This window comes from Thalassophryne amazonica, chromosome 13, assembly GCF_902500255.1.
Source record: "Thalassophryne amazonica chromosome 13, fThaAma1.1, whole genome shotgun sequence".
Lineage (NCBI taxonomy): Eukaryota > Metazoa > Chordata > Actinopteri > Batrachoidiformes > Batrachoididae > Thalassophryne > Thalassophryne amazonica.
Window position 1 is genome coordinate 4526858 of NC_047115.1, and position 22939 is coordinate 4549796.

The 22939-nt window shown below is 45.2% G+C and overlaps 1 protein-coding gene across 3 annotated transcripts in view; it reads right to left on the reverse strand.

Moving 5' to 3' along the window:
* The window catches only part of prkn (parkin RBR E3 ubiquitin protein ligase), a 102700-nt gene that overhangs the window by 73215 nt on the left and 6546 nt on the right, over positions 1–22939 (reverse strand). The window contains exons 2-3 of one of the 3 annotated variants that reach the window (XM_034184898.1): positions 12812–12975; positions 9888–10077 (exon numbers count right to left, since the gene is read on the reverse strand). In XM_034184898.1, the coding sequence (XP_034040789.1) occupies positions 9888–10077; positions 12812–12975 (354 nt within the window). Of the gene's footprint in view, positions 1–9887; positions 10078–12811; positions 13104–22939 lie in introns of those variants that run through there. The other 2 variants (XM_034184899.1, XM_034184897.1) reach the window with 2 other exon arrangements.

A 22939-nucleotide genomic window follows, 5' to 3' on the forward strand; every position in this document is an offset into this window, starting at 1 on the left:
TATATTCTGGTGAATTTTAATGGGTATGAAGCCCTCTGAAACAAAGAAAACTCACTTCAATCTGTCAAGTAAAAATTCTTTGTCTTCTGTAGTATTTTGATTTGTTCTAATCTGGTGAATGCAACGTTGTTCTGCTGAGCACAAAGTAACACTGTCACCAGTTTTGAAAACACATGCGCACTCAGAAACTCAAAACTGGCTTATTCAAATTTAATCGGTAAAATGCTCTCACTCCTAAAACAAACTTGGGCTGCAAATAATTATTTTACTAATTGATTAACCATTTTTTTGTTGTTTGTTTTTGTTTTTTTACTTACATGTGAGTTTTGCCATTATTTCTTGAAGTGAGTTATTATTAAAAGGCCTTTATTACGCAACATCAACATTTGAGCTTGTTATAAAGTTATTAAATTTATATTCTCGTCAAAAATATACCTCGAGTAATGTTTTATTTTGAGACATTTCCATCAGGTTTCACCCAATTATGAGCATTTTTAGATGTCTACAGAAACTATCTCAACCACTGACAACATATTACAGCAAGAGTCCACAAAAGTATTTTAAAGGCCTGGCTAAAGTATAATATGTGATCTTTAATAAGATATTTTCATGAAAAAAAGACACAAATGTGCAGTTTACTGTATTTTATTTTTTTCTTGTGTAAAAACACAGCTTAGATGTGGTTTGACCGAAACAATTAAATCATCATTAAATCATTAAACTTAAACAGTTGTATATAATTCTCGTTTTACATTACTTTGTCCACATTTCATTTTATTTTACCTTATGTTTATATTAGTTGTGCATATACTCTGAATAATTTACCGTTAAATTTCACTATCTTTTATTTGGCTAAAAATCACTCGCACCACGGAAAGCACCTTTTTGGAGTTGCACTCAAATCTCGTTGTAATGCAAATTACAATGACAATAAAGGCGATTCTGATTCTGATTCTTCTGATTATTATTATTATGGTAAATGGTAAATGGACTGCATTTATATAGAGCTTTTCCATCTGCATCAGACGCTCAAAGCGCTTTAAATTATGCCTCACATTCACCCCGAGGTCAGGGTGCTGCCATACAAGGCCCTCACTACACACCGGGAGCAATAGGGGATTAAGGATCTTGCCCAAGGGCCCTTAGTGATTTTCTAGTCAGGCGGGGATTTGAACCTATGATCTTCTGGACTCAAGCCCAACACCTTAACCACTAGACCATCACCTCCCCCTTAATATATGAATAAAAATAAATAAATAAATTACAATTCGTAACACATTTGACTCTTTGACAACAAACACTAAGCCATTAATTATTTATTATACAGAAAACATGCACACAAACTGCGCTGAGATGCGAACAGCTTAATGCTAACTTTAACATTGAAAACCCCATAGACATGCTAACGCGTTAGCATCTGTCCTGTTTTTAAGTTATAAAATACATCAACTGTTTTACAGGTCGGTTTAATATAAAAAAGGTAAATATTACTCATAGACATATGCTCTTTAGGGTTTTAGTGGGAGAAAATTAAGATAAAGCAACAAACCATCGAAGCAGAGTCAGATCATTGCTTCACTGGTTCAAAGCAAAGCCACGCCCTTCTCTACTTGGGGAGTGTCTGCCAATGTTCTCACGAAGACAGGGAGGAGAAGGACCGTGGCTCATGGCAAGCAGTAAACAGAGTGGAGAGGAAGGAAAATTCACAGTCCCTTCCTCTGCAGTCCACACAGACACTGCTGCTGCTTTGATTAGTGCAGAATGGGATGTAGCTTTGACAGTGAGAGGATCAGATTTCGGACACAAAACACGCATGGCACCACGTGCACAGGCGTATGTGTGGTTAAATTTTCCAAATGATGGAAATCCGTCATGGTGACAGAGAACTTTAACCCATGTTCTGTTCCAACCAAACTGTTTAAGGACCTGTGGCCCACTCTTGGTTCGACTGTGCTGGAAATTATTAATCTCTCATTAACCTCTGGATCTGTTCCTAAATGTTTCAAATCTGCAGTGATTAAACCATTACTTAAGAAACCTAATCTTGACCCTAGTGTAGTGAAAAAGTATAGGCCGATATCAAATCTATCATTTTTCTCTAAAATTCTGGAAAAAGTGGTGTCACGGCAGCTCGTAGACTATCTTACTGAGAATAATCTCTTTGAGCCACTGCAGTCTGCTTTTAGAAAATATCATTCCACAGAGACGGCTCTCACTAAAGTGGTGAATGATCTTCTGCTTACAATGGATTCAGACACCACTATGGTTCTGTTGCTGTTAGATCTCAGTGCTGCATTTGATACAGTGGATCATCATATTCTACTTGATAGGCTGGAAAATCATTTTGGGATTACTGGGAGTGCCCTTGCACTGCTGACGTCATACTTGACGTTCTCACTGTGTTTTGTGCAATGGCACTTCCTCTGATCTTAGGGACATGAAGTTTGGGGTTCCGCAGGGATTCCGTTTTAGGCCCCCTGCTTTTTCCCTTTATGTAGCACCCCTTGGGGATATACTGCGGCGTTCTGGGATTACCTTTCATTGCTAGGGTGATGATACCCAATTTTACAGGCCGATAACTGCTGGTCATCTCATCCACATCAGAATCAGAAGAAGTTTATTGCCATTGCCAATGAACAGGATTCACAGACTAGGAATTTGCTTCGATATAATGGTGCAACATTAAACAGAGAGCAATATAAAATGCTAAGATAAAATATACAATATGTGCCAAAATAAGACAAAATATAAGATAAAAAAATTACATATGAAATATGAAAGGCTGTGTGCAACAGAAAAACAGAAAGAAAGAGGAACAGAAAAAAAAAACAGTGCAATGGGAGGAGTGCAATTAAAACCAAAGTACATTGTCTAAAGTGACCCATGATAAAATGATAAAGTGACAGAGTTAAGCTTAAGGTGACTGAGTTATGAGGAGTTCATGAGTCTAACGGCAGAGGGAAGAAACTGTTCTTATGGCAGGAGGTCCTGGTCCGGATGGACCGTAGCCTCCTGCCCGAGGGGAGTGGGTTGAATAGACTGTGTGCAGGGTGAGAAGGGTCAGCTGTGATCCGACCTGCTCTGCCCCGAGTCCTGGAGATGTGCAGGTCATGGAGAGATGGAAGGCTACAGCCGATCACCTTCTCAGCAGAGGCCACAATGCGCTGCGGTCTGTGTCTGTCCCTGGCTGTGGCCCCAGCGTACCACACCGTGATGGAGGAGCAGAGGATAGACTCGATGATGGCCGTGTAGAACTGCACCATCAGCTGGACAGGCAGCTTGGCCTTCTTCAGCTGCCGCAGGAAGTACATCCTCTGCTGGGCCTTCTTGATGAGGGAGCTGATGGTTGACTCCCACTTGAGGTCCTGGGTGATGGTGGTGCCGAGGAAGCGGTGACAGTCCACAGTGGTGATGGGACTGTTGGTGAGGGCGAGGGAGGGCGGGGGGGCTGTGGCTTTCCTGAAGTCCACGATCATCTCCACTGTTTTCTGGGCGTTGAGCTCCAAGTTGTTGCTGCTACACCAGGTCACCAGCTGGTCCACCTCCCTCCTGTAGGCAGACTCATCCCCATCCGAAATGAGTCCGATGAGGGTGGTGTCATCCGCAAACTTGATGAGCTTTACAGAGTCGTGGCTGGAGGTGCAGCAGTTAGTGTACAGGGAGAAGAGCAGAGGGGAAAGGACACAGCCCTGTGGAGATCCTGTGCTGAGAGCCCGAGTGTTCGAGACATTCTTTCCCAGCCTCACACGCTGACTCCGGTCCGTCAGGAAGTCTGTGATCCACCTGCAGGTGGAGTCGGGCATGTGGAGCAGAGAAAGCTTGTCCTGGAGCAAAGCCGGAAGGATGGTGTTGAATGCAGAGCTGAAGTCCACAAACAGGATCCTAGCGTAGGTTCCTGGGGATTCCAGGTGCTGCATGATGGAGTGCAGGGCCAGGTTTATGGCGTCATCTACAGACCTGTTGGCTCTGTAGGCAAACTGCAGGGGGTCCAGGAGGGGGTCGGTGATGGACTTCAGGTGGGATAAAACCAGGTGTTCGAAGGTCTTCATGACTACAGACGTGAGAGCCACAGGCCTGTAGTCATTAAGTCCAGTGATGCGTGGTTTCTTGGGGACTGGAACTATAATGGAGGACTTGAAGCAGACTGGAACATGGCATGACTCCAGGGAGGTGTTCCAGGTATGGAAATAGAAGACTTAACAGTATTCCCTGAAAACTCCCTTCTGTCTGATCATTTCTTAATAACATTTACATTTACTCTGATGGACTACCCTGCAGTGGGGAATAAGTTTCATTACACTAGAAGTCTTTCAGAAAGCGCTGTAACTAGGTTTACGGATATGATTCCTTCATGTTCTCTAATGCCATATACCAACACAGTGCAGAGTAGCTACCTAAACTCTGTAAGTGAGATAGAGTATCTCGTCAATAGTTTTACATCCTCATTGAAGACAACTTTGGATGCTGTAGCTCCTCTGAAAAAGAGAGCTTTAAATCAGTAGTGTCTGACTCCGTGGTATAACTCACAAACTCGTAGCTTAAAGCAGATAACCCGTAAGTTGGAGAGGAAATGGCGTCTCACTAATTTAGAAGATCTTCACTTAGCCTGGAAAAAGAGTCTGTTGCTCTATAAAAAGCCCTCCGTAAAGCTAGGACATCTTTCTACTCATCACTAATTGAAGAAAATAAGAACAACCCCAGGTTTCTTTTCAGCACTGTAGCCAGGCTGACAAAGAGTCAGAGCTCTATTGAGCTGAGTATTCCATTAACTTTAACTAGTAATGAATTCATGACTTTCTTTGCTAACAAAATTTTAACTATTAGAGAAAAAATTACTCATAACCATCCCAAAGACGTATCGTTATCTTTGGCTGCTTTCAGTGATGCCGGTATTTGGTTAGACTCTTTCTCTCCGATTGTTCTGTCTGAGTTATTTTCATTAGTTACTTCATCCAAACCATCAACATGTTTATTAGACCCCATTCCTACCAGGCTGCTCAAGGAAGCCCTACCATTATTTAATGCTTCGATCTTAAATATGATCAATCTATCTTTGTTAGTTGGCTATGTACCACAGGCTTTTAAGGTGGCAGTAATTAAACCATTACTTAAAAAGCCATCACTTGACCCAGCTATCTTAGCTAATTATAGGCCAATCTCCAACCTTCCTTTTCTCTCAAAAATTCTTGAAAGGGTAGTTGTAAAACAGCTAACTGATCATCTGCAGAGGAATGGTCTATTTGAAGAGTTTCAGTCAGGTTTTAGAATTCATCATGGTACAGAAACAGCATTAGTGAAGGTTACAAATTATCTTCTTATGGCCTCGGACAGTGGACTCATCTCTGTGCTTGTTCTGTTAGACCTCAGTGCTGCTTTTGATACTGTTGACCATAAAATTTTATTACAGAGATTAGAGCATGCCATAGGTATTAAAGGCACTGCGCTGCGGTGGTTTGAATCATATTTGTCTAACAGATTACAATTTGTTCATGTAAATGGGGAATCTTCTTCACAGACTAAAGTTAATTATGGAGTTCCACAAGGTTCTGTGCTAGGACCAATTTTATTCACTTTATACATGCTTCCCTTAGGCAGTATTATTAGACGGTATTGCTTAAATTTTCATTGTTACGCAGATGATACCCAGCTTTATCTATCCATGAAGCCAGAGGACACACACCAATTAGCTAAACTGCAGGATTGTCTTACAGACATAAAGACATGGATGACCTCTAATTTCCTGCTTTTAAACTCAGATAAAACTGAAGTTATTGTACTTGGCCCCACAAATCTTAGAAACATGGTGTCTAACCAGATCCTTACTCTGGATGGCATTACCCTGACCTCTAGTAATACTGTGAGAAATCTTGGAGTCATTTTTGATCAGGATATGTCATTCAAAGCGCATATTAAACAAATATGTAGGACTGCTTTTTTGCATTTACGCAATATCTCTAAAATCAGAAAGGTCTTGTCTCAGAGTGATGCTGAAAAACTAATTCATGCATTTATTTCCTCTAGGCTGGACTATTGTAATTCATTATTATCAGGTTGTCCTAAAAGTTCCCTAAAAAGCCTTCAGTTAATTCAAAATGCTGCAGCTAGAGTACTGACGGGGACTAGAAGGAGAGAGCATATCTCACCCATATTGGCCTCTCTTCACTGGCTTCCTGTTAATTCTAGAATAGAATTTAAAATTCTTCTTCTTACTTATAAGGTTTTGAATAATCAGGTCCCATCTTATCTTAGGTACCTCGTAGTACCATATCACCCCAGTAGAGCGCTTCGCTCTCAGACTGCAGGCTTACTTGTAGTTCCTAGGGTTTGTAAGAGTAGAATGGGAGGCAGAGCCTTCAGCTTTCAGGCTCCTCTCCTGTGGAACCAGCTCCCAATTCAGATCAGGGAGACAGACACCCTCTCTACTTTTAAGATTAGGCTTAAAACTTTCCTTTTTGCTAAAGCTTGTAGTTAGGGCTGGATCAGGTGACCCTGAACCATCCCTTATTTATGCTGCTATAGACGTAGACTGCTGGGGGGTTCCCATGATGCACTGTTTCTTTCTCTTTTTGCTCTGTATGCACCACTCTGCATTTAATCATTAGTGATCGATCTCTGCTCCCCGCCACAGCATGTCTTTTTCCTGGTTCTCGCCCTCAGCCCCAACCAGTCCCAGCAGAAGACTGCCCCTCCCTGAGCCTGGTTCTGCAAGAGGTTTCTTCCTGTTAAAAGGGAGTTTTTCCTTCCCACTGTAGCCAAGTGCTTGCTCACAGGGGGTCGTTTTGACCGTTGGGGTTTTACATAATTATTGTATGGCCTTGCCTTACAATATAAAGCGCCTTGGGGCAACTGTTTGTTGTGATTTGGCGCTATATAAAAAAATTGATTGATTGATTGACTGATTGTTGAAGATCCCCGTGAAGACTGGGGCTAGATCATCAGCACAGTGTCTCAGTGTGGCAGGAGAGACACAGTCTGGGCCCGGGGCCTTACGTGGATTCAGCTTTTTGAAGTGTCTTCTCACGTCCTCCTCTTGGACGGAGAGGGCAACGGGGGGAGGGCAGCGGTGAGAGGGGGGAGGTCCAGGGTGTTTGAATATCCAGTTGTGTGGGGGGTGGGGAGGTGTGAGTCCTTGTCTTCAAAGCGTGAATAGAAGACGTTCAGGTCGTTGGCCAGCTTGAGGTCGTCAATAGAACGAGGTGCTTTGGGCTTGTAGTTGGTGATCTCTTTCAACCCCCTCCACACAGAGGCCGAGTCATTGGCAGAGAACCTTTGCTGCAGACGTGAACTGTACATGGATTTAGCCTTTGCCACCTCCTTGCTAAATCTGTACTTTGCACCTCTATAGCTGTCTCTGTCTCCTTCTCTGAAAGCCACTTCTTTCTGCTGCCGGAGTTTAGGTGTGAACCAGGGCTTGTCATTGTTATATCTCACCCTGGTGCGCTGTGGGATGATGCTGTCTTCACAGAAATGAATATATGACGTCACAGTGTCCGTGGAGTCATCTAGACTGTCTGATGAAGCCTCAAACATATCCCAATCTGTAGTGCCCAAGCACGCACGTAGCTCCTCTACAGCTTCATTGCTCCACACTTTAGACGTCCTCACAACAGGTTTAGAGAGTTTAAGTCTCTGTCTGTACGTGGAGATGAAGTGGACCATCACGTGATCTGAGAGTCCCAAAGCTGCACGGGCCACCGCGCGGTAGGCGCCGCTCACTGTCGTGTAACAATGATCTAACGTGCTCCCTTCTCTGGTCGGGCATTTAACAAACTGTTTGTATTTTGGTAATTCCTGACTGAGATTCCCTTTGTTAAAATCACCGAGAATCATAACAAGAGTCTGGAAAGTCTCTCTCCACGCTCATAATCTGATCCGCGAGCGCGCGCTCGGCCTCGTGCACGTCCGCGCTCGGTGGAATATACACAGAGCAAAGTATCAATCAATCAATCAATCAATTTTTTCATATAGCGCCAAATCACAACAAACAGTTGCCCCAAGGCGCTTTATATTGTAAGGCAAGGCCATACAATAATTATGTAAAACCCCAACGGTCAAAACGACCCCCTGTGAGCAAGCACTTGGCTACAGTGGGAAGGAAAAACTCCCTTTTAACAGGAAGAAAACTCCAGCAGAACCAGGCTCAGGGAGGGGCAGTCTTCTGCTGGGACTGGTTGGGGCTGAGGGAGAGAACCAGGAAAAAGACATGCTGTGGAGGGGAGCAGAGATCGATCACTAATGATTAAATGCAGAGTGGTGCATACAGAGCAAAAACAGAAAGAAACAGTGCATCATGGGAACCCCCCAGCAGTCTACGTCTATAGCAGCATAACTAAGGGATGGTTTAGGGTCACCTGATCCAGCCCTAACTATAAGCTTTAGCAAAAAGGAAAGTTTTAAGCCTAATCTTAAAAGTAGAGAGGGTGTCTGTCTCCCTGATCTGAATTGGGAGCTGGTTCCACAGGAGAGGAGCCTGAAAGCTGAAGGCTCTGCCTCCCATTCTACTCTTACAAACCCTAGGAACTACAAGTAAGCCTGCAGTCTGAGAGCGAAGCGCTCTATTGGGGTGATATGGTACTACGAGGTCCCTAAGATAAGATGGGACCTGATTATTCAAAACCTTATAAGTAAGAAGAAGAATTTTAAATTCTATTCTAGAATTAACAGGAAGCCAATGAAGAGAGGCCAAGTATGAAAGAGTTAAACTCACGTGGAGAGTAGAACGGTCTGCAGTTTATAAGGAGATATTCCAGAGAGGGACAGCAGTGTTGGGAGATCACAGTCACATCGGAGCACCAGGCGTTGTTGATATAGAAGCAGAGTCCACACCCTCCACATAAAATCTTTAGAAGATTGCCTTGCATCAGTGAGAAGCTGGATGTCTAGAAACTTCCTACTTTTAAACTGACAAGACTGAAATGATGGTTCTTGGTCCAGCGAGGTATCTGCATCAATTTGATCAGCTAGCGCTTAGCTTAGGTTTGTGTGTTATACATCACACTGACAAAGTGAGGAACCTTGGGCTAATTTTCAATCCTTCATTGTCCTTTGACCTCCACATTAGAGATATACTAGGACTGCTTTCTTCCACCTGCGAAATATAGCGATGATTCGTCCCATCCTGTCTATGGCTGATGCTGAGACCCTGATCCATGCGTTTGTCTCTTCTAGATTGGACTATTGCAATGTTCTATTTTGTAGTTTACTGCAGTCCAGCATTAGGGCTCTCCAACTGGTTCAAAATGCTGCTGCCAGACTTTTGACAGGAAGCAGAAAGTTTGACCACATTACACCCATTTTGGTGTCTCTTCACTGGCATTGCTGCAAGATCAAATTTTAAGGTTATGCTACTAGTTTATAAAATTGTTCATGGACTTGCACCTCCCTATTTGGCTGACCTGGTAAGGCCCTATGTACCAGCTCGGGCCCTGCGTTCTCAGGGTGCAGGACTTTTATGTGTTCCCAGGGTGAATAAAAAGTCTGCCGGTCACAGAGCTTTCTCTTACCGTGCTCCAGCTCTGTGGAACGATCTCCTGGCACACATACAACAGTCGGATACTCTGGAGACTTTTAAATCACGTTTAAAGACTCATTTGTTTTCCTTGTTTTATCATTAGTTTTATTGTGTTATGATGTGTTTTTATTCTTGTGTTCTTTTATGGTTTTGTCTTTATATTATGTTTTAAATTTTTAATTTGGTTGTCTCTGTTTTTATTACGCTGTGTGAAGCACCTTGAGGTGATCTCATTGCGAATTGGCGCTATATATTGAATTTTATTACGATCACTCATGAAGAAACAAGCAATCACAGGTGCAATAATCAATACATAAACATAAATCAATAAAGATGTCAAAACCACAGGCAGCTGTTCTTGTGGGTCATCACTAACCTGTCTGCACCTCCTGCCTGTCCTCCAGCGCTGCTCTGTCTCCTCTCATGTCTTCTTCTCCATCACTCCAATCCTTGATCACTGCCGAGGTGGAAGAAAGGTGTGAGGAGCCAACGTCCAGTCTGGGGGGAGCGGGGCCTGGAGCAGGAAGGACAACATGGACAGTACTCTGCTCTGGGAGGTCACAACCCTGAGAGGAGAAATGACAAGAAGAAGAGGAGAGGGACAAGGAGAGAAGAGGCGAAACTGTGGTAACAGAAAAAGAGAAAGAATTCCACTAATACTGAATCCTGATCAGAATTATCCTTGCAAACACCTTCCCTGTTACACAGAGCAACTGGCGACCACTCTTCCCATTCCAGAGCGGGATGACAAGTTCATCCAGTCCACAGGGATGAAAACCGTTTCCCAGAATGATACAAGGATTGTTTGGGATGGCAGAAGATTGGCATCTCCACCCACCTAGAGGAGTTCAAATCCAGCAGTGCAGAACCTGAGAACTGCCCCGCCTCAGCCCTTTTCATGCTTTTGCAATCTCACCTACAATTGGTGGTTTAAAGTTGAGTGAAGGCTCAAGGCTCATACAGATCACCTTACAAATCATCCCAAGGCGCTTCACAAGGGTAACGTTACCCACCGCGTGGTCAGGAAATACCCTCTCAGGCATTTCTTTATTTTGAAGAAACCTCAAGCAGACCAGACTCAGTGGAGTGAGCATTCACTTTGTCCATACTTACAATAACAAACAAGTCAAATAAACAAAGCACAAAAAGAAATGGCAAACATGCAAGACAGAGATGTTCCAGTTACATACAAAGTCCACTAGCAGTATTCACTACTTGTCCAATCAATCAAACATAAAGATCATGAACTCTAGAAGTGGAACACAATGTGGATCGTCAGTCAATTGACAGCTCTCTTCCTTAGAACATCCTTGAACAGTTGACACAGTTCCCCAGAGTCCAGCCCATGCTTGCATCAGGTGCCAGCCAAACCCTGGAGCTGAAGATGTCCAACAACCCAGCAGGAGGATCAGTGCTGCACAACTGGTCAAAGTAGCCAGGCCAACGGGACAGTACAGTACAGGCATGTTTCTGGACTCATCTGTTACCTACCATGACAGTGACAGGATGAGGTGATGGTTTGCAGGAACAAAGTGCTCTGCTTGCTTTGAAAACAGGCTGAGGGTCACTAGACCACAGGTGATAGAGTCACCTGATAACAGACTTCTCTAAGAAATGCCTCCTTGTTCACCTTAAGGTCATCACAGCCCATCTTAGCTCCTTGTAGAGAGCAGAATGTCCATCAAGCCATGCACTACGACTCTTCTTGATCCTCAGAGTGCTCTCAGACATGAAACACCTCCTCCTACAGATACTGGTGACTTCTGATATTAAAAGATGTGGTTGTCCTGGGTTGCTCTGTGGAAAATGGCAACCATCCGGACTTCAGTTACCTGTTCACCAATCTTATGCACAACATCCCTTCAGCTTGTCGATTTTTTTTTTTTTTACACTTGGGGTCATCACAACACATCTGAGAAGGATATGCATGTTGATTTGGCACAGATTTCACACCGGATGCCCTTTGTGACCCAACTCCACATTATATACAGAATGGAGAGGGGTGGCTATGAATCAGAAACCTTCTGCTCTGGAAAGAAGCGGACTAACTGCTTGTCCACTATCCCTGCCACCTTCACCAGTCTAATGTAGAGCTGTGAGTCCGGGGTGGTTGTCCTTCACCACCAATAACACACACAACACTTCTGTGACTGATGCATGAAACAGTCCAGTGTTCCACACAGAGTGTAAAAGTAAAAAAATTCCAGAAGTGGAGCCAGAACATATCAGAATTCTGCTGCTGAGTAACACTTTTGAAAGTGCACATATTGTATAAATCTGATAAGTGTTTTTCAAATTTCCAGACTTCTTTTGCATTCCAGGGGAAAAAACACCAACTAAAATGTCCTGTAATTTACAAGGTTGCTAGAAAGCTGAAACATCATCTCTGAGCTTCACTCTGAATCCAGAATAATGCAGCACCCTACGAGAAGAGTGCAAAACTTCTGTCAATCCTCCCATATTGTGCAGAAAGGACACGCCCACTCTGTGGAAGAGCAGGTTGAGGGCATCAAAGCTTGAAATGGAAACCAAAGAGAAACCAGTACAATGCCCCAAGCACCAAGGTGACCTATGGAGATCACAGTGGGGGTGGGACAACAGAGGTATAAACTGACATGGGGAGTTATGCAGGAGTGATGAGAGTACCACAGACACCACAAAGAAAAACCATGAGGATGCTCTGAGGAAACAGCCACAAGAACCACACTGGGGGAAATAAACCAAAAAGAAATGAAAACCAGGACTCCGTGTCGCAGACCGAACGGTTCCCCCAAAAATCAGTCTGCCCTGCCTTCACTGGGCATGCGTCTGTAGCCATGGTTCACTGATTATCACCTCGTTTCGGCTTCAAACTGCCCCCAGTCATCATCTATCTTAGCCACAGATATCTGAAGCTTTTGTGCAACAATTGTCCACATAAATTGAGCATCATTCCATCATATGACGGAGGAAGCGATCAGAGCGCCACAGCTACACGAGCTGCTAGCTGCTGTGTTCACGGCGCCTCTGTGATTTCAAAGCGTCACCGATTATCACCTTGTTTCTGCTTAAAACTGACTTTAGAATGATTTAAAAGGTTTTACCTTGTCATCTGACGGCTAATAATCACATTAATCTGAGCTCCGAAATGACACGTGCAATGGAGGCAAGGTGGACGAATTTTAAGGGGGACTGTTCGGTCTGCGACACCGGGTGTGAGAACACCAATGAACACCACATGACCGAGGTTGTGAACATGGATCATGACAAGAACGGAAAAAATAAAAATAGCTGCATTTATAAATGAGACTTTGACCTCACCTGAAGCCTGGCAGCACTCTGCAGCTCCTGTCCGGCAAATACGACCCTGAGATGATCTGGTCGGACTCCATGCTGAAAGCCCACCACCTCCTTTAGATCAGCCACACTCGCCTCTTCCTGCAACTCCACAGCCACTCCTGGCCCAAGGTTATAACGCACAAACACTGTTGGACACACGGGGTAGGTCATGTGACTCACGTAGTACATGATGACATGTGCAACCAAGTTAGCATCATATCAGCCAGCTGCATTAGCTCACTGATGCCCCCTGCTGTGTGGAACAGCTCCTGCCTGTGTTACTTCTTCTATCTCCTCCTCGATGGAGGAGTGTCTGATCTCCTCCTGAGTATTTTGGGCTCTGTGAAGGCCGCGGCTCCCTGACATACTTAGTAAGATGCTTACTGGACCTAACACCATGCATGCATGTCATCAGAACTCTAGTTCGACTTTCCCCAGCGCTGCCCAACGTCAAAAACTGCCCTATGACAACAGGACTTTGTCCTGATTAGCTGAAGGTTTGACCGACATTCTTCATGTGAGATTTGTTTTTATTCCTGGATCTTCAGATCCATTAGTGTTCAGTTGATGTCATCTACGTTTTGTTCCACATGGCTTCTGCGGGATCATCATGCTCCCGTGTGAAGATGACATATTTTCCGTCAGATGAGACGCAGTGTGATAGCACGATGCCACCTCCATGTGATGCTCTTTTTAGAACATTTTCAGTGTGTCAGTCATAGATGACCGACACATATCAGGGCCCATGCCAAATAAGCAACCTCACAAAGCTAACCACCTGGCCTATGCTAAGCTAATTGCTAAAACCACAGAAAAAGAAATCCAAATACTTGTGGTTGAGTGATCTGAACAAACAGTTTTGCTCTGTAGTGGGCTGTCATATGACCCATCTTCAGATACCTTATGATTACCACTCGGGCTGCCACCAGCGATTATCTTCACAATCAACTAGTCACTGATGATTTTTGCGATTAGTCGACTAATGGGATCATATGTAAAGTGCGGCTTATAACACCAGCATGCAGCTGTTATTTGTCTTTGAAGGTTGCTATTGTTTATTATATCATTTAATGAATTATTTTACTATGCGCTATTGTTGGCAGAATTGTTTTAACACATTGATGGGGGGTTCCCATGATGCACTGTTTCTTTCTCTTTTTGCTCTGTATGCACCACTCTGCATTTAATCATTAGTGATCGATCTCTGCTCCCCTCCACAGCATGTCTTTTTCCTGGTTCTCTCCCTCAGCCCCAACCAGTCCCAGCAGAAGACTGCCCCTCCCTGAGCCTGGTTCTGCTGGAGGTTTCTTCCTGTTAAAAGGGAGTTTTTCCTTCCCACTGTAGCCAAGTGCTTGCTCACAGGGGGTCGTTTTGACCGTTGCGGTTTTACATAATTATTCTATGGCCTTGCCTTACAATATAAAGCGCCTTGGGGCAACTGTTTGTTGTGGTTTGGCGCTATATAAAAAAAAAGTTGACTGATTGATTGATTGATGCCAATAAAGCAAATTGAAACTGAAGACTTTCTGACCTTCTCAAAGGTTGTATCATGTTTCTTTTCTGTCACTGTGGTGAAGGGAGTTCGGCTTGCTGAGGTGTGCATGTTGTTGCCTTGGTAACAAGTCATCCATTGAAGAGGAACTTTTTTAGCACTATAATGTAGCATTATAAAACATTAGTATTTCCTATTCAAACATGACATCAATATTATAACATTACAGCAACACATAACGTGTGTGCTAAGGCTAATGAAACAGTCATCGTTAATGTTAACACTAACAGCTATCAATACAAGCAAGAAGCTCACTACAAACGTTTATGTTAGTGGCTAACCAGCCAGTTAGCTAACCGAGATGACTGTTCCTCATCAGAATCTCAGATTTCCTTCTCAGATGTTCCTGCATCGCTGTTATACTGCTGCGGAAGTCAAGTTCTGCCTTGCAGATTTTGCATTTCACATTTTTCTCTTTCATTTGGTTAAAATGCTCCCAAACTTTTGAGCTTCTTTGTCAGCTAGCCATGTTACTGTTTGGGCATAACTTTTCCCATGACACCACGACTGACCCATGGTCTGTCGTCGTCACACTCTGTCATCATCGTCGTCACAGTCTATTGATGTCACAGTCTGTCGCCGTCGTCACAGTCTATTGATGTCACAGTCTGTCGCCGTCGTCACAGTCTATTGATGTCACAGTCTGTCGCCGTCGTCACAGTCTATTGATGTCACAGTCTGTCGCCGTCGTCACAGTCTATTGATGTCAGTCTGTCGCCGTCGTCACACTCTATTGATGTCACAGTCTGTCGCCGTCGTCACACTCTGTCACCTTCACAGTCTGTCGCCATCGTCACACTCTGTCGCCGTCGTCACACTGTCATTGTTGTCACACTGTGTCGATGTCGTCAGTCTATTGAGGTCACTGTCTGTCGCCATCGTCACAGTCTGTCACCTTCACAGTCTGCCGCCGTCGTCACACTGTTGTTGTTGTCACAGTCTGTTGCAGTCGTCAGTCTATTGATGTCACAGTCTGTCGCCGTCGTCACAGTCTGTCGCCTTTGTCACAGTCTATTGATGTCACTGTCTGTCGCCGTCGTCACACTCTGTTGTTGTTGTCGTCACACTCTGTCATCATCGTCGTCACACTCTGTCGTCATCGTCGTCACACTCTGTCATCATCGTCGTCACACTCTGTCGTCATCGTCGTCACACTCTGTCGTCATCGTCGTCACACTCTGTCGTCATCGTCGTCACACTCTGTCACCTTCACAGTCTGCCGCCGTCGTCACACTGTCGTTGTTGTCACACTTTGTCGCTGTCATCAGTCTATTGATGTCACTGTCTGTGGCCATCGTCACAGTCTGTCGCCTTCGTCACAGTCTCTTGATGTCACAGTCTGTCGCCGTCGTCACACTCTGTTGCTGTCAGTCTATTGATGTCAGTCTGTCGCCGTCGTCACACTCTGTCCTTGTTGTCACACTCTGTCATCATCGTCGTCACAGTCTATTGATGTCAGTCTGTTGTCGTCGTCACAGTCTGCCCCCGTCGTCACACTGTCGTCACACTCTGTCGCTGTCGTCAGTGTATTGATGTCACTGTCTGTCGCCATCGTCACAGTCTGTCACCTTCACAGTCTGCCACCGTCGTCACACTGTCGTTGTTGTCAGTCTATTGACGACACAGTCTGTCGCCGTCGTCACACTCTGTCGTCATCGTCGTCACACTCTGTCGTCATCGTCGTCACACTGGCGTTGTTGTCACAGTCTGTCGCTGTCGTCAGTCTATTGATGTCACACTCTGTTGTCGTCACACTCCATCGCCGTCGTCACAGTCTGTCGCCTTTGTCACAGTCTGTCTCCTTTGTCACAGTCTGTCGCCGTCGTCAGTCTATTGATGTCACAGTCTGTCACCGTCGTCACACTCTGTTGTTGTTGTCGTCACACTCTGTCATCATCGTCGTCACAGTCTGTCGCCATCGTCACAGTCTGTCACCTTCACAGTCTGCCGCTGTCGTCACACTCTGCCGCCGTCATCTCACACTTTGTCGCTGTCATCAGTCTATTGATGTCACTGTCTGTCGCCATCGTCACAGTCTACTGATGTCACAGTCTGTCGCCGTTGTCACACTCTGTCGCTGTCGTCAGTCTATTGATGTCACAGTCTGTCGCCGTCGTCACAGTCTGTCGCCTTCACATTCTGTTGCCTTCATCACAGTCTATTGATGTCACAGTCTGTCGCCGTTGTCACACTCTGTCGCTGTCAGTCTATTGATTGTCACAGTCTGTCGCGGTCGTCACACTCTGTCCTTGTTGTCACACTCTGTCATCGTCGTCACACTCTGTCATCATCGTCGTCACAGTCTATTGATGTCACAGTCTGTCGCCGTCGTCACACTCTGTCATCATCGTCGTCACACTCTGTCATCATCGTCGTCACAGTCTATTGATGTCACAGTCTGTCGCCGTCGTCACAGTCTATTGATGTCACAGTCTGTCGCCGTCGTCACAGTCTATTGATGTCACAGTCTGTCGCCGTCGTCACACTCTGTTGTCGTCGTCACAGTCTATTGATGTCACAGTCTGTCGCCGTCGTCACACTCTGTCGTCGTCGTCACAGTCTATTGATGTCACAGTCTGTCGCCATCGTCACACTGTCGTTGTCACACTGTCGCTGTCATCAATCTATTGATGTCACTGTCTGTCGCCATCGTCATAGTCTGTCACTTTCACAGTCGGCCACCGTCGTCACACTGTCGTTGTCACACTCTGTCGCTGTCGTCAGTCTATTGATGTCACAGTCTGTCGCCATCGTCACACTCTGTCGTCGTCGTCACACTGTCATCATCGTCGTCTCACACTGTCGCCGTCGTCACACTCTATTGATGTCACTGTCTGTCGCCATCGTCACAGTCTGTCACCTTCACAGTCTGCCGCCGTCGTCACACTGTCGTTGTCACACTCTGTCGCTGTCGTCAGTCTATTGATGTCACAGACTGTTGCCTTCACACCCTGTCGCCTTTGTCAGTCTGTCATCGTCGCCACACTCTGTCATCGTCATCGCACTGTCGTCTTTGTCACACTGTCGTCGTCATCACAGTCTATTGATGTCATAGTCTGTCGCTGTCGTCACAGTCTGTCGCCGCCGTCACACTCTGTCATCATCGTCGTCACAGTCTATTGATGTCAGTCTGTCGCCGTTGTCACACTCTGTCCTTGTCGTCAGCCTATTGATGTCAGTCTGTCGCTGTCGTCACACTCTGTCCTTGTCGTCAGCCTATTGATGTCAGTCTGTCGCTGTCGTCACACTCTGTCCTTGTCGTCAGCCTATTGATGTCAGTCTGTCGCTGTCGTCACACTCTGTCCTTGTCGTCAGCCTATTGATGTCAGTCTGTCGCTGTCGTCACACTCTGTCCTTGTCGTCAGCCTATTGATGTCAGTCTGTCGCTGTCGTCACACTCTGTCCTTGTCGTCAGCCTATTGATGTCAGTCTGTCGCTGTCGTCACACTCTGTCCTTGTCGTCAGCCTATTGATGTCAGTCTGTTGCCGTCGTCACACTCTGTCATCATCGTCGTCACACTCTGTCATCATCGTCGTCACAGTCTATTGATGCCACAATCTGTCACCATCGTCACAGTCTGTCACCTTCACACTCTGCCGCCGTCGTCACACTGTCAATGTTGTCACACTCTGTCATCAGTCTATTGATGTCACAGTCTGTCGCCTTCGTCACAGTCTATTGATGTCAGTCTGTCGCTGTTGTCACACTCTGTCGCTGTCGTCAGTCTATTGATGTCACAGTCTGTCGCCGTCGTCACACTCTGTCATCGTCGTCACACTCTATTGATGTCACAGTCTGTCGTCGTCACACTCTGTCACTTTCACAGTCTGCCGCCGTCGTCACACTCTGTCGTCGTCAGTCTGTCGTCATCACACTGTCATCGTCGTCACAGTCTGTCGTCGTCGACACACTGTCGTCGTCGTCACACTGTCGTCGTCGTCACAGTCTATTGATGTCACAGTCTGTCGTCGTCGACACACTGTCGTCGTCGTCACAGTCTATTGATGTCACAGTCTGTCGTCGTCGACACACTGTCGTCGTCGTCACAGTCTATTGATGTCACAGTCTGTCGTCGTCGACACACTGTCGTCGTCGTCACAGTCTATTGATGTCACAGTCTGTCGTCGTCGTCACACTGTCGTCGTCGTCACAGTCTATTGATGTCACAGTCTGTCGTCGTCGTCACAGTCTATTGATGTCACAGTCTGTCGTCGTCGTCACAGTCTATTGATGTCACAGTCTGTCGTCGTCGACACACTGTCGTCGTCGTCACAGCCTATTGATGTCAGTCTGTCGTCGTCACACTCTGTCGTCGTCGTCACAGATTATTGATGTCACAGTCTGCCGCCGTGTCACACTCTGCCGCCGTTGTCACACTGTCGTTGTCACACTCTGTCGCTGTCGTCAGTCTATTGATGTCACTGTCTGTCGCTATCGTCACAGTCTGTCACCTTCACAGTCTGCCGCCGTCGTCACACTGTCGTCACACTCTGTCGCCGTTGTCAGTCTATTGATGTCACAGTCTGTCGCCGTCGTCAGTCTACTGATGTCAGTCTGTCGCCTTCGTCACAGACTGTTGCCTTCACACTCTGTCGCCTTTGTTAGTCTGTCATCGTCGCCACACTCTGTCATCGTCATTGCACTGTCGTCTTCGTCACACTGTTGTCGTCATCATCACAGTCTATTGATGTCATAGTCTGTCGCCGTTGTCACACTCTGTCGTTGTTGTCAGTCTACTGATGTCACAGTCTGTCGCCGTCGTCACACTCTGTTGTTGTTGTCACACTCTGTCATCGTCATCATACTGTGTCATCATCGTCGTCACACTGTCGCCATCGTCACAGTCTATTGATGTCAGAGTCTGTCGCCATCGTCACAGTCTATTGATGTCACAGTCTGTCGCCATCGTCACAGTCTGTCACTTTCACAGTCTGCCGCCTTCGTCACACTGTCGTTGTCACACTCTGTCGCCGTCGTCAGTCTACTGATGTCACAGTCTGTCGCCTTTGTCAGTCTGTCATCGTCGCCACACTCTGTCATCGTCATTGCACTGTCGTCTTCGTCACACTGTCGTCGTCATCACAGTCTATTGATGTCATAGTCTGTCGCCGTTGTCACACTATGTCGTTGTCGTCAGCCTATTGATGTCACAGTCTGTCGCCGTCGTCGTCACAGTCTATTGATGTCACAGTCTGTCGCCGTCGTCAGTCTATTGATGTCACAGTCTGTCGCCGTCGTCAGTCTATTGATGTCAGTCTGTCGCCTTCGTCACAGACTGTTGCCTTCACACTCTGTCGCCTTTGTCAGTCTGTCATCGTCGCCACACTCTGTCGTCGTCATCGCACTGTCGTCTTCGTCACACTGTTGTCATTAGTTACTTCATCCAAACCATCAACATGTTTATTAGACCCCATTCCTACCAGGCTGCTCAAGGAAGCCCTACCATTATTTAATGCTTCGATCTTAAATATGATCAATCTATCTTTGTTAGTTGGCTATGTTCCACAGGCTTTTAAGGTGGTAGTAATTAAACCATTACTTAAAAAGCCATCACTTGACCCAGCTATCTTAGCTAATTATAGGCCAATCTCCAACCTTCCTTTTCTCTCAAAAATTCTTGAAAGGGTAGTTGTAAAACAGCTAACTGATCATCTGCAGAGGAATGGTCTATTTGAAGAGTTTCAGTCAGGTTTTAGAATTCATCATAGTACAGAAACAGCATTAGTGAAGGTTACAAATGATCTTCTTATGGCCTCGGACAGTGGACTCATCTCTGTGCTTGTTCTGTTAGACCTCAGTGCTGCTTTTGATACTGTTGACCATAAAGTTTTATTACAGAGATTAGAGCATGCCATAGGTATTAAAGGCACTGCGCTGCGGTGGTTTGAATCATATTTGTCTAATAGATTACAATTTGTTCATGTAAATGGGGAATCTTCTTCACAGACTAAAGTTAATTATGGAGTTCCACAAGGTTCTGTGCTAGGACCAATTTTATTCACTTTATACATGCTTCCCTTAGGTAGTATTATTAGATGGTATTGCTTAAATTTTCATTGTTACGCAGATGATACCCAGCTTTATCTATCCATGAAGCCAGAGGACACACACCAATTAGCTAAACTGCAGGATTGTCTTACAGACATAAAGACATGGATGACCTCTAATTTCCTGCTTTTAAACTCAGATAAAACTGAAGTTATTGTACTTGGCCCCACAAATCTTAGAAACATGGTGTCTAACCAGATCCTTACTCTGGATGGCATTACCCTGACCTCTAGTAATACTGTGAGAAATCTTGGAGTCATTTTTGATCAGGATATGTCATTCAAAGCGCATATTAAACAAATATGTAGGACTGCTTTTTTGCATTTACGCAATATCTCTAAAATCAGAAAGGTCTTGTCTCAGAGTGATGCTGAAAAACTAATTCATGCATTTATTTCCGCTAGGCTGGACTACTGTAATTCATTATTATCAGGTTGTCCTAAAAGTTCCCTAAAAAGCCTTCAGTTAATTCAAAATGCTGCAGCTAGAGTACTGACGGGGACTAGAAGGAGAGAGCATATCTCACCCATATTGGCCTCTCTGTTGCTTCTAGAATAGAATTTAAAATTCTTCTTCTTACTTATAAGGTTTTGAATAATCAGGTCCCATCTTATCTTACGGACCTCGTAGTACCATATCACCCCAATAGAGCGCTTCGCTCTCAGACTGCAGGCTTACTTGTAGTTCCTAGGGTTTGTAAGAGTAGAATGGGAGGCAGAGCCTTCAGCTTTCAGGCTCCTCTCCTGTGGAACCAGCTCCCAATTCAGATCAGGGAGACAGACACCCTCTCTACTTTTAAGATTAGGCTTAAAACTTCCTTTTTGCTAAAGCTTATAGTTAGGGCTGGATCAGGTGACCCTGAACCATCCCTTAGTTATGCTGCTATAGACGTAGACTGCTGGGGGGTTCCCATGATGCACTGTTTCTTTCTCTTTTTGCTCTGTATGCACCACTCTGCATTTAATCATTAGTGATCGATCTCTGCTCCCCTCCACAGCATGTCTTTTTCCTGGTTCTCTCCCTCAGCCCCAACCAGTCCCAGCAGAAGACTGCCCCTCCCTGAGCCTGGTTCTGCTGGAGGTTTCTTCCTGTTAAAAGGGAGTTTTTCCTTCCCACTGTAGCCAAGTGCTTGCTCACAGGAGGTCGTTTTGACCGTTGGGGTTTTAGATAATTATTGTATGGCCTTGCCTTACAATATAAAGCGCCTTGGGGCAACTGTTTGTTGTGATTTGGCGCTATATAAAAAAATTGATTCATTGATTGATTGATTGATCTGCCGAGTGTGGTCAAGCACAGCAAAGTAGTACTTTATATTAGGAAAAAGATTTCGCAGCGTATTGGTATCCAGGGCAGAATTCGTCCTTTGACCTTCTCAGCCACTGCAAACCTGCTCTACAAATCTATGATAGCCCCATCATCTCATATGGTGATGTTATTTGGTCCAAGGGGCTACAATGTGAAAAAATTACAGAACAGAGCCGCTAGGGTTGTGCTCAGGTGCAGTCGTAGAACTCACATTTCAGACATTCACAGAGCGCTCAGATGGCCAACGTGCCTGGACAGTATTACACTTCATGAATGCCTACTGGTGGGCAATTGTTTATTGAGGAGGGTACCCTCCTACTTAAGAGGCAAGTTCATGTGGGCTAGTGAATTTCACACACCCACAGTAGCCGGCATGCAGATGCCAGACTGTTTGTACCAAGAGTTAAACTAGAGTGTGCAAAGAATGTGTTTTGATATAAGGGGGGGGGGAGCATTCTGTTCAATAAGTTACAGACAAGCATCAGAAGCACTACCTGTGCAATGTATTGAAACACCTGTGCAGCCAGCACTCGAAAGACATAATGGACTCATATTGAACACAATGTACTTTAATCACTGGTGAAATCAGCATCGGAATGTCATTACGTGTTTTCATTGATTATCTGCGGCCGGTCCCCGTTTAATCGTCGGTGAAATCAGCATCGGAATGTCATTACGTGTTTTCATTGATTATCTGCGGCCGGTCCCCGTTTAATCGTCGGAGAAATCAGCATCGGAATGTCATTACGTGTTTTCATTGATTATCTGCGGCCGGTCCCCGTTTAATCGTCGGTGAAATCAGCATCGGAATGTCATTACGTGTTTTCATTGATTATCTGCGGCCGGTCCCCGTTTAATCGTCGGTGAAATCAGCATCGGAATGTCATTACGTGTTTTCATTGATTATCTGCGGCCGGTCCCCGTTTAATCGTCGGTGAAATCAGCATCGGAATGTCATTACGTGTTTTCATTGATTATCTGCGGCCGGTCCCCGTTTAATCGTCGGTGAAATCAGCATCGGAATGTCATTACGTGTTTTCATTGATTATCTGCGGCCGGTCCCCGTTTAATCGTCGGTGAAATCAGCATCGGAATGTCATTACGTGTTTTCATTGATTATCTGCGGCCGGTCCCCGTTTAATCGTCGGTGAAATCAGCATCGGAATGTCATTACGTGTTTTCATTGATTATCTGCGGCCGGTCC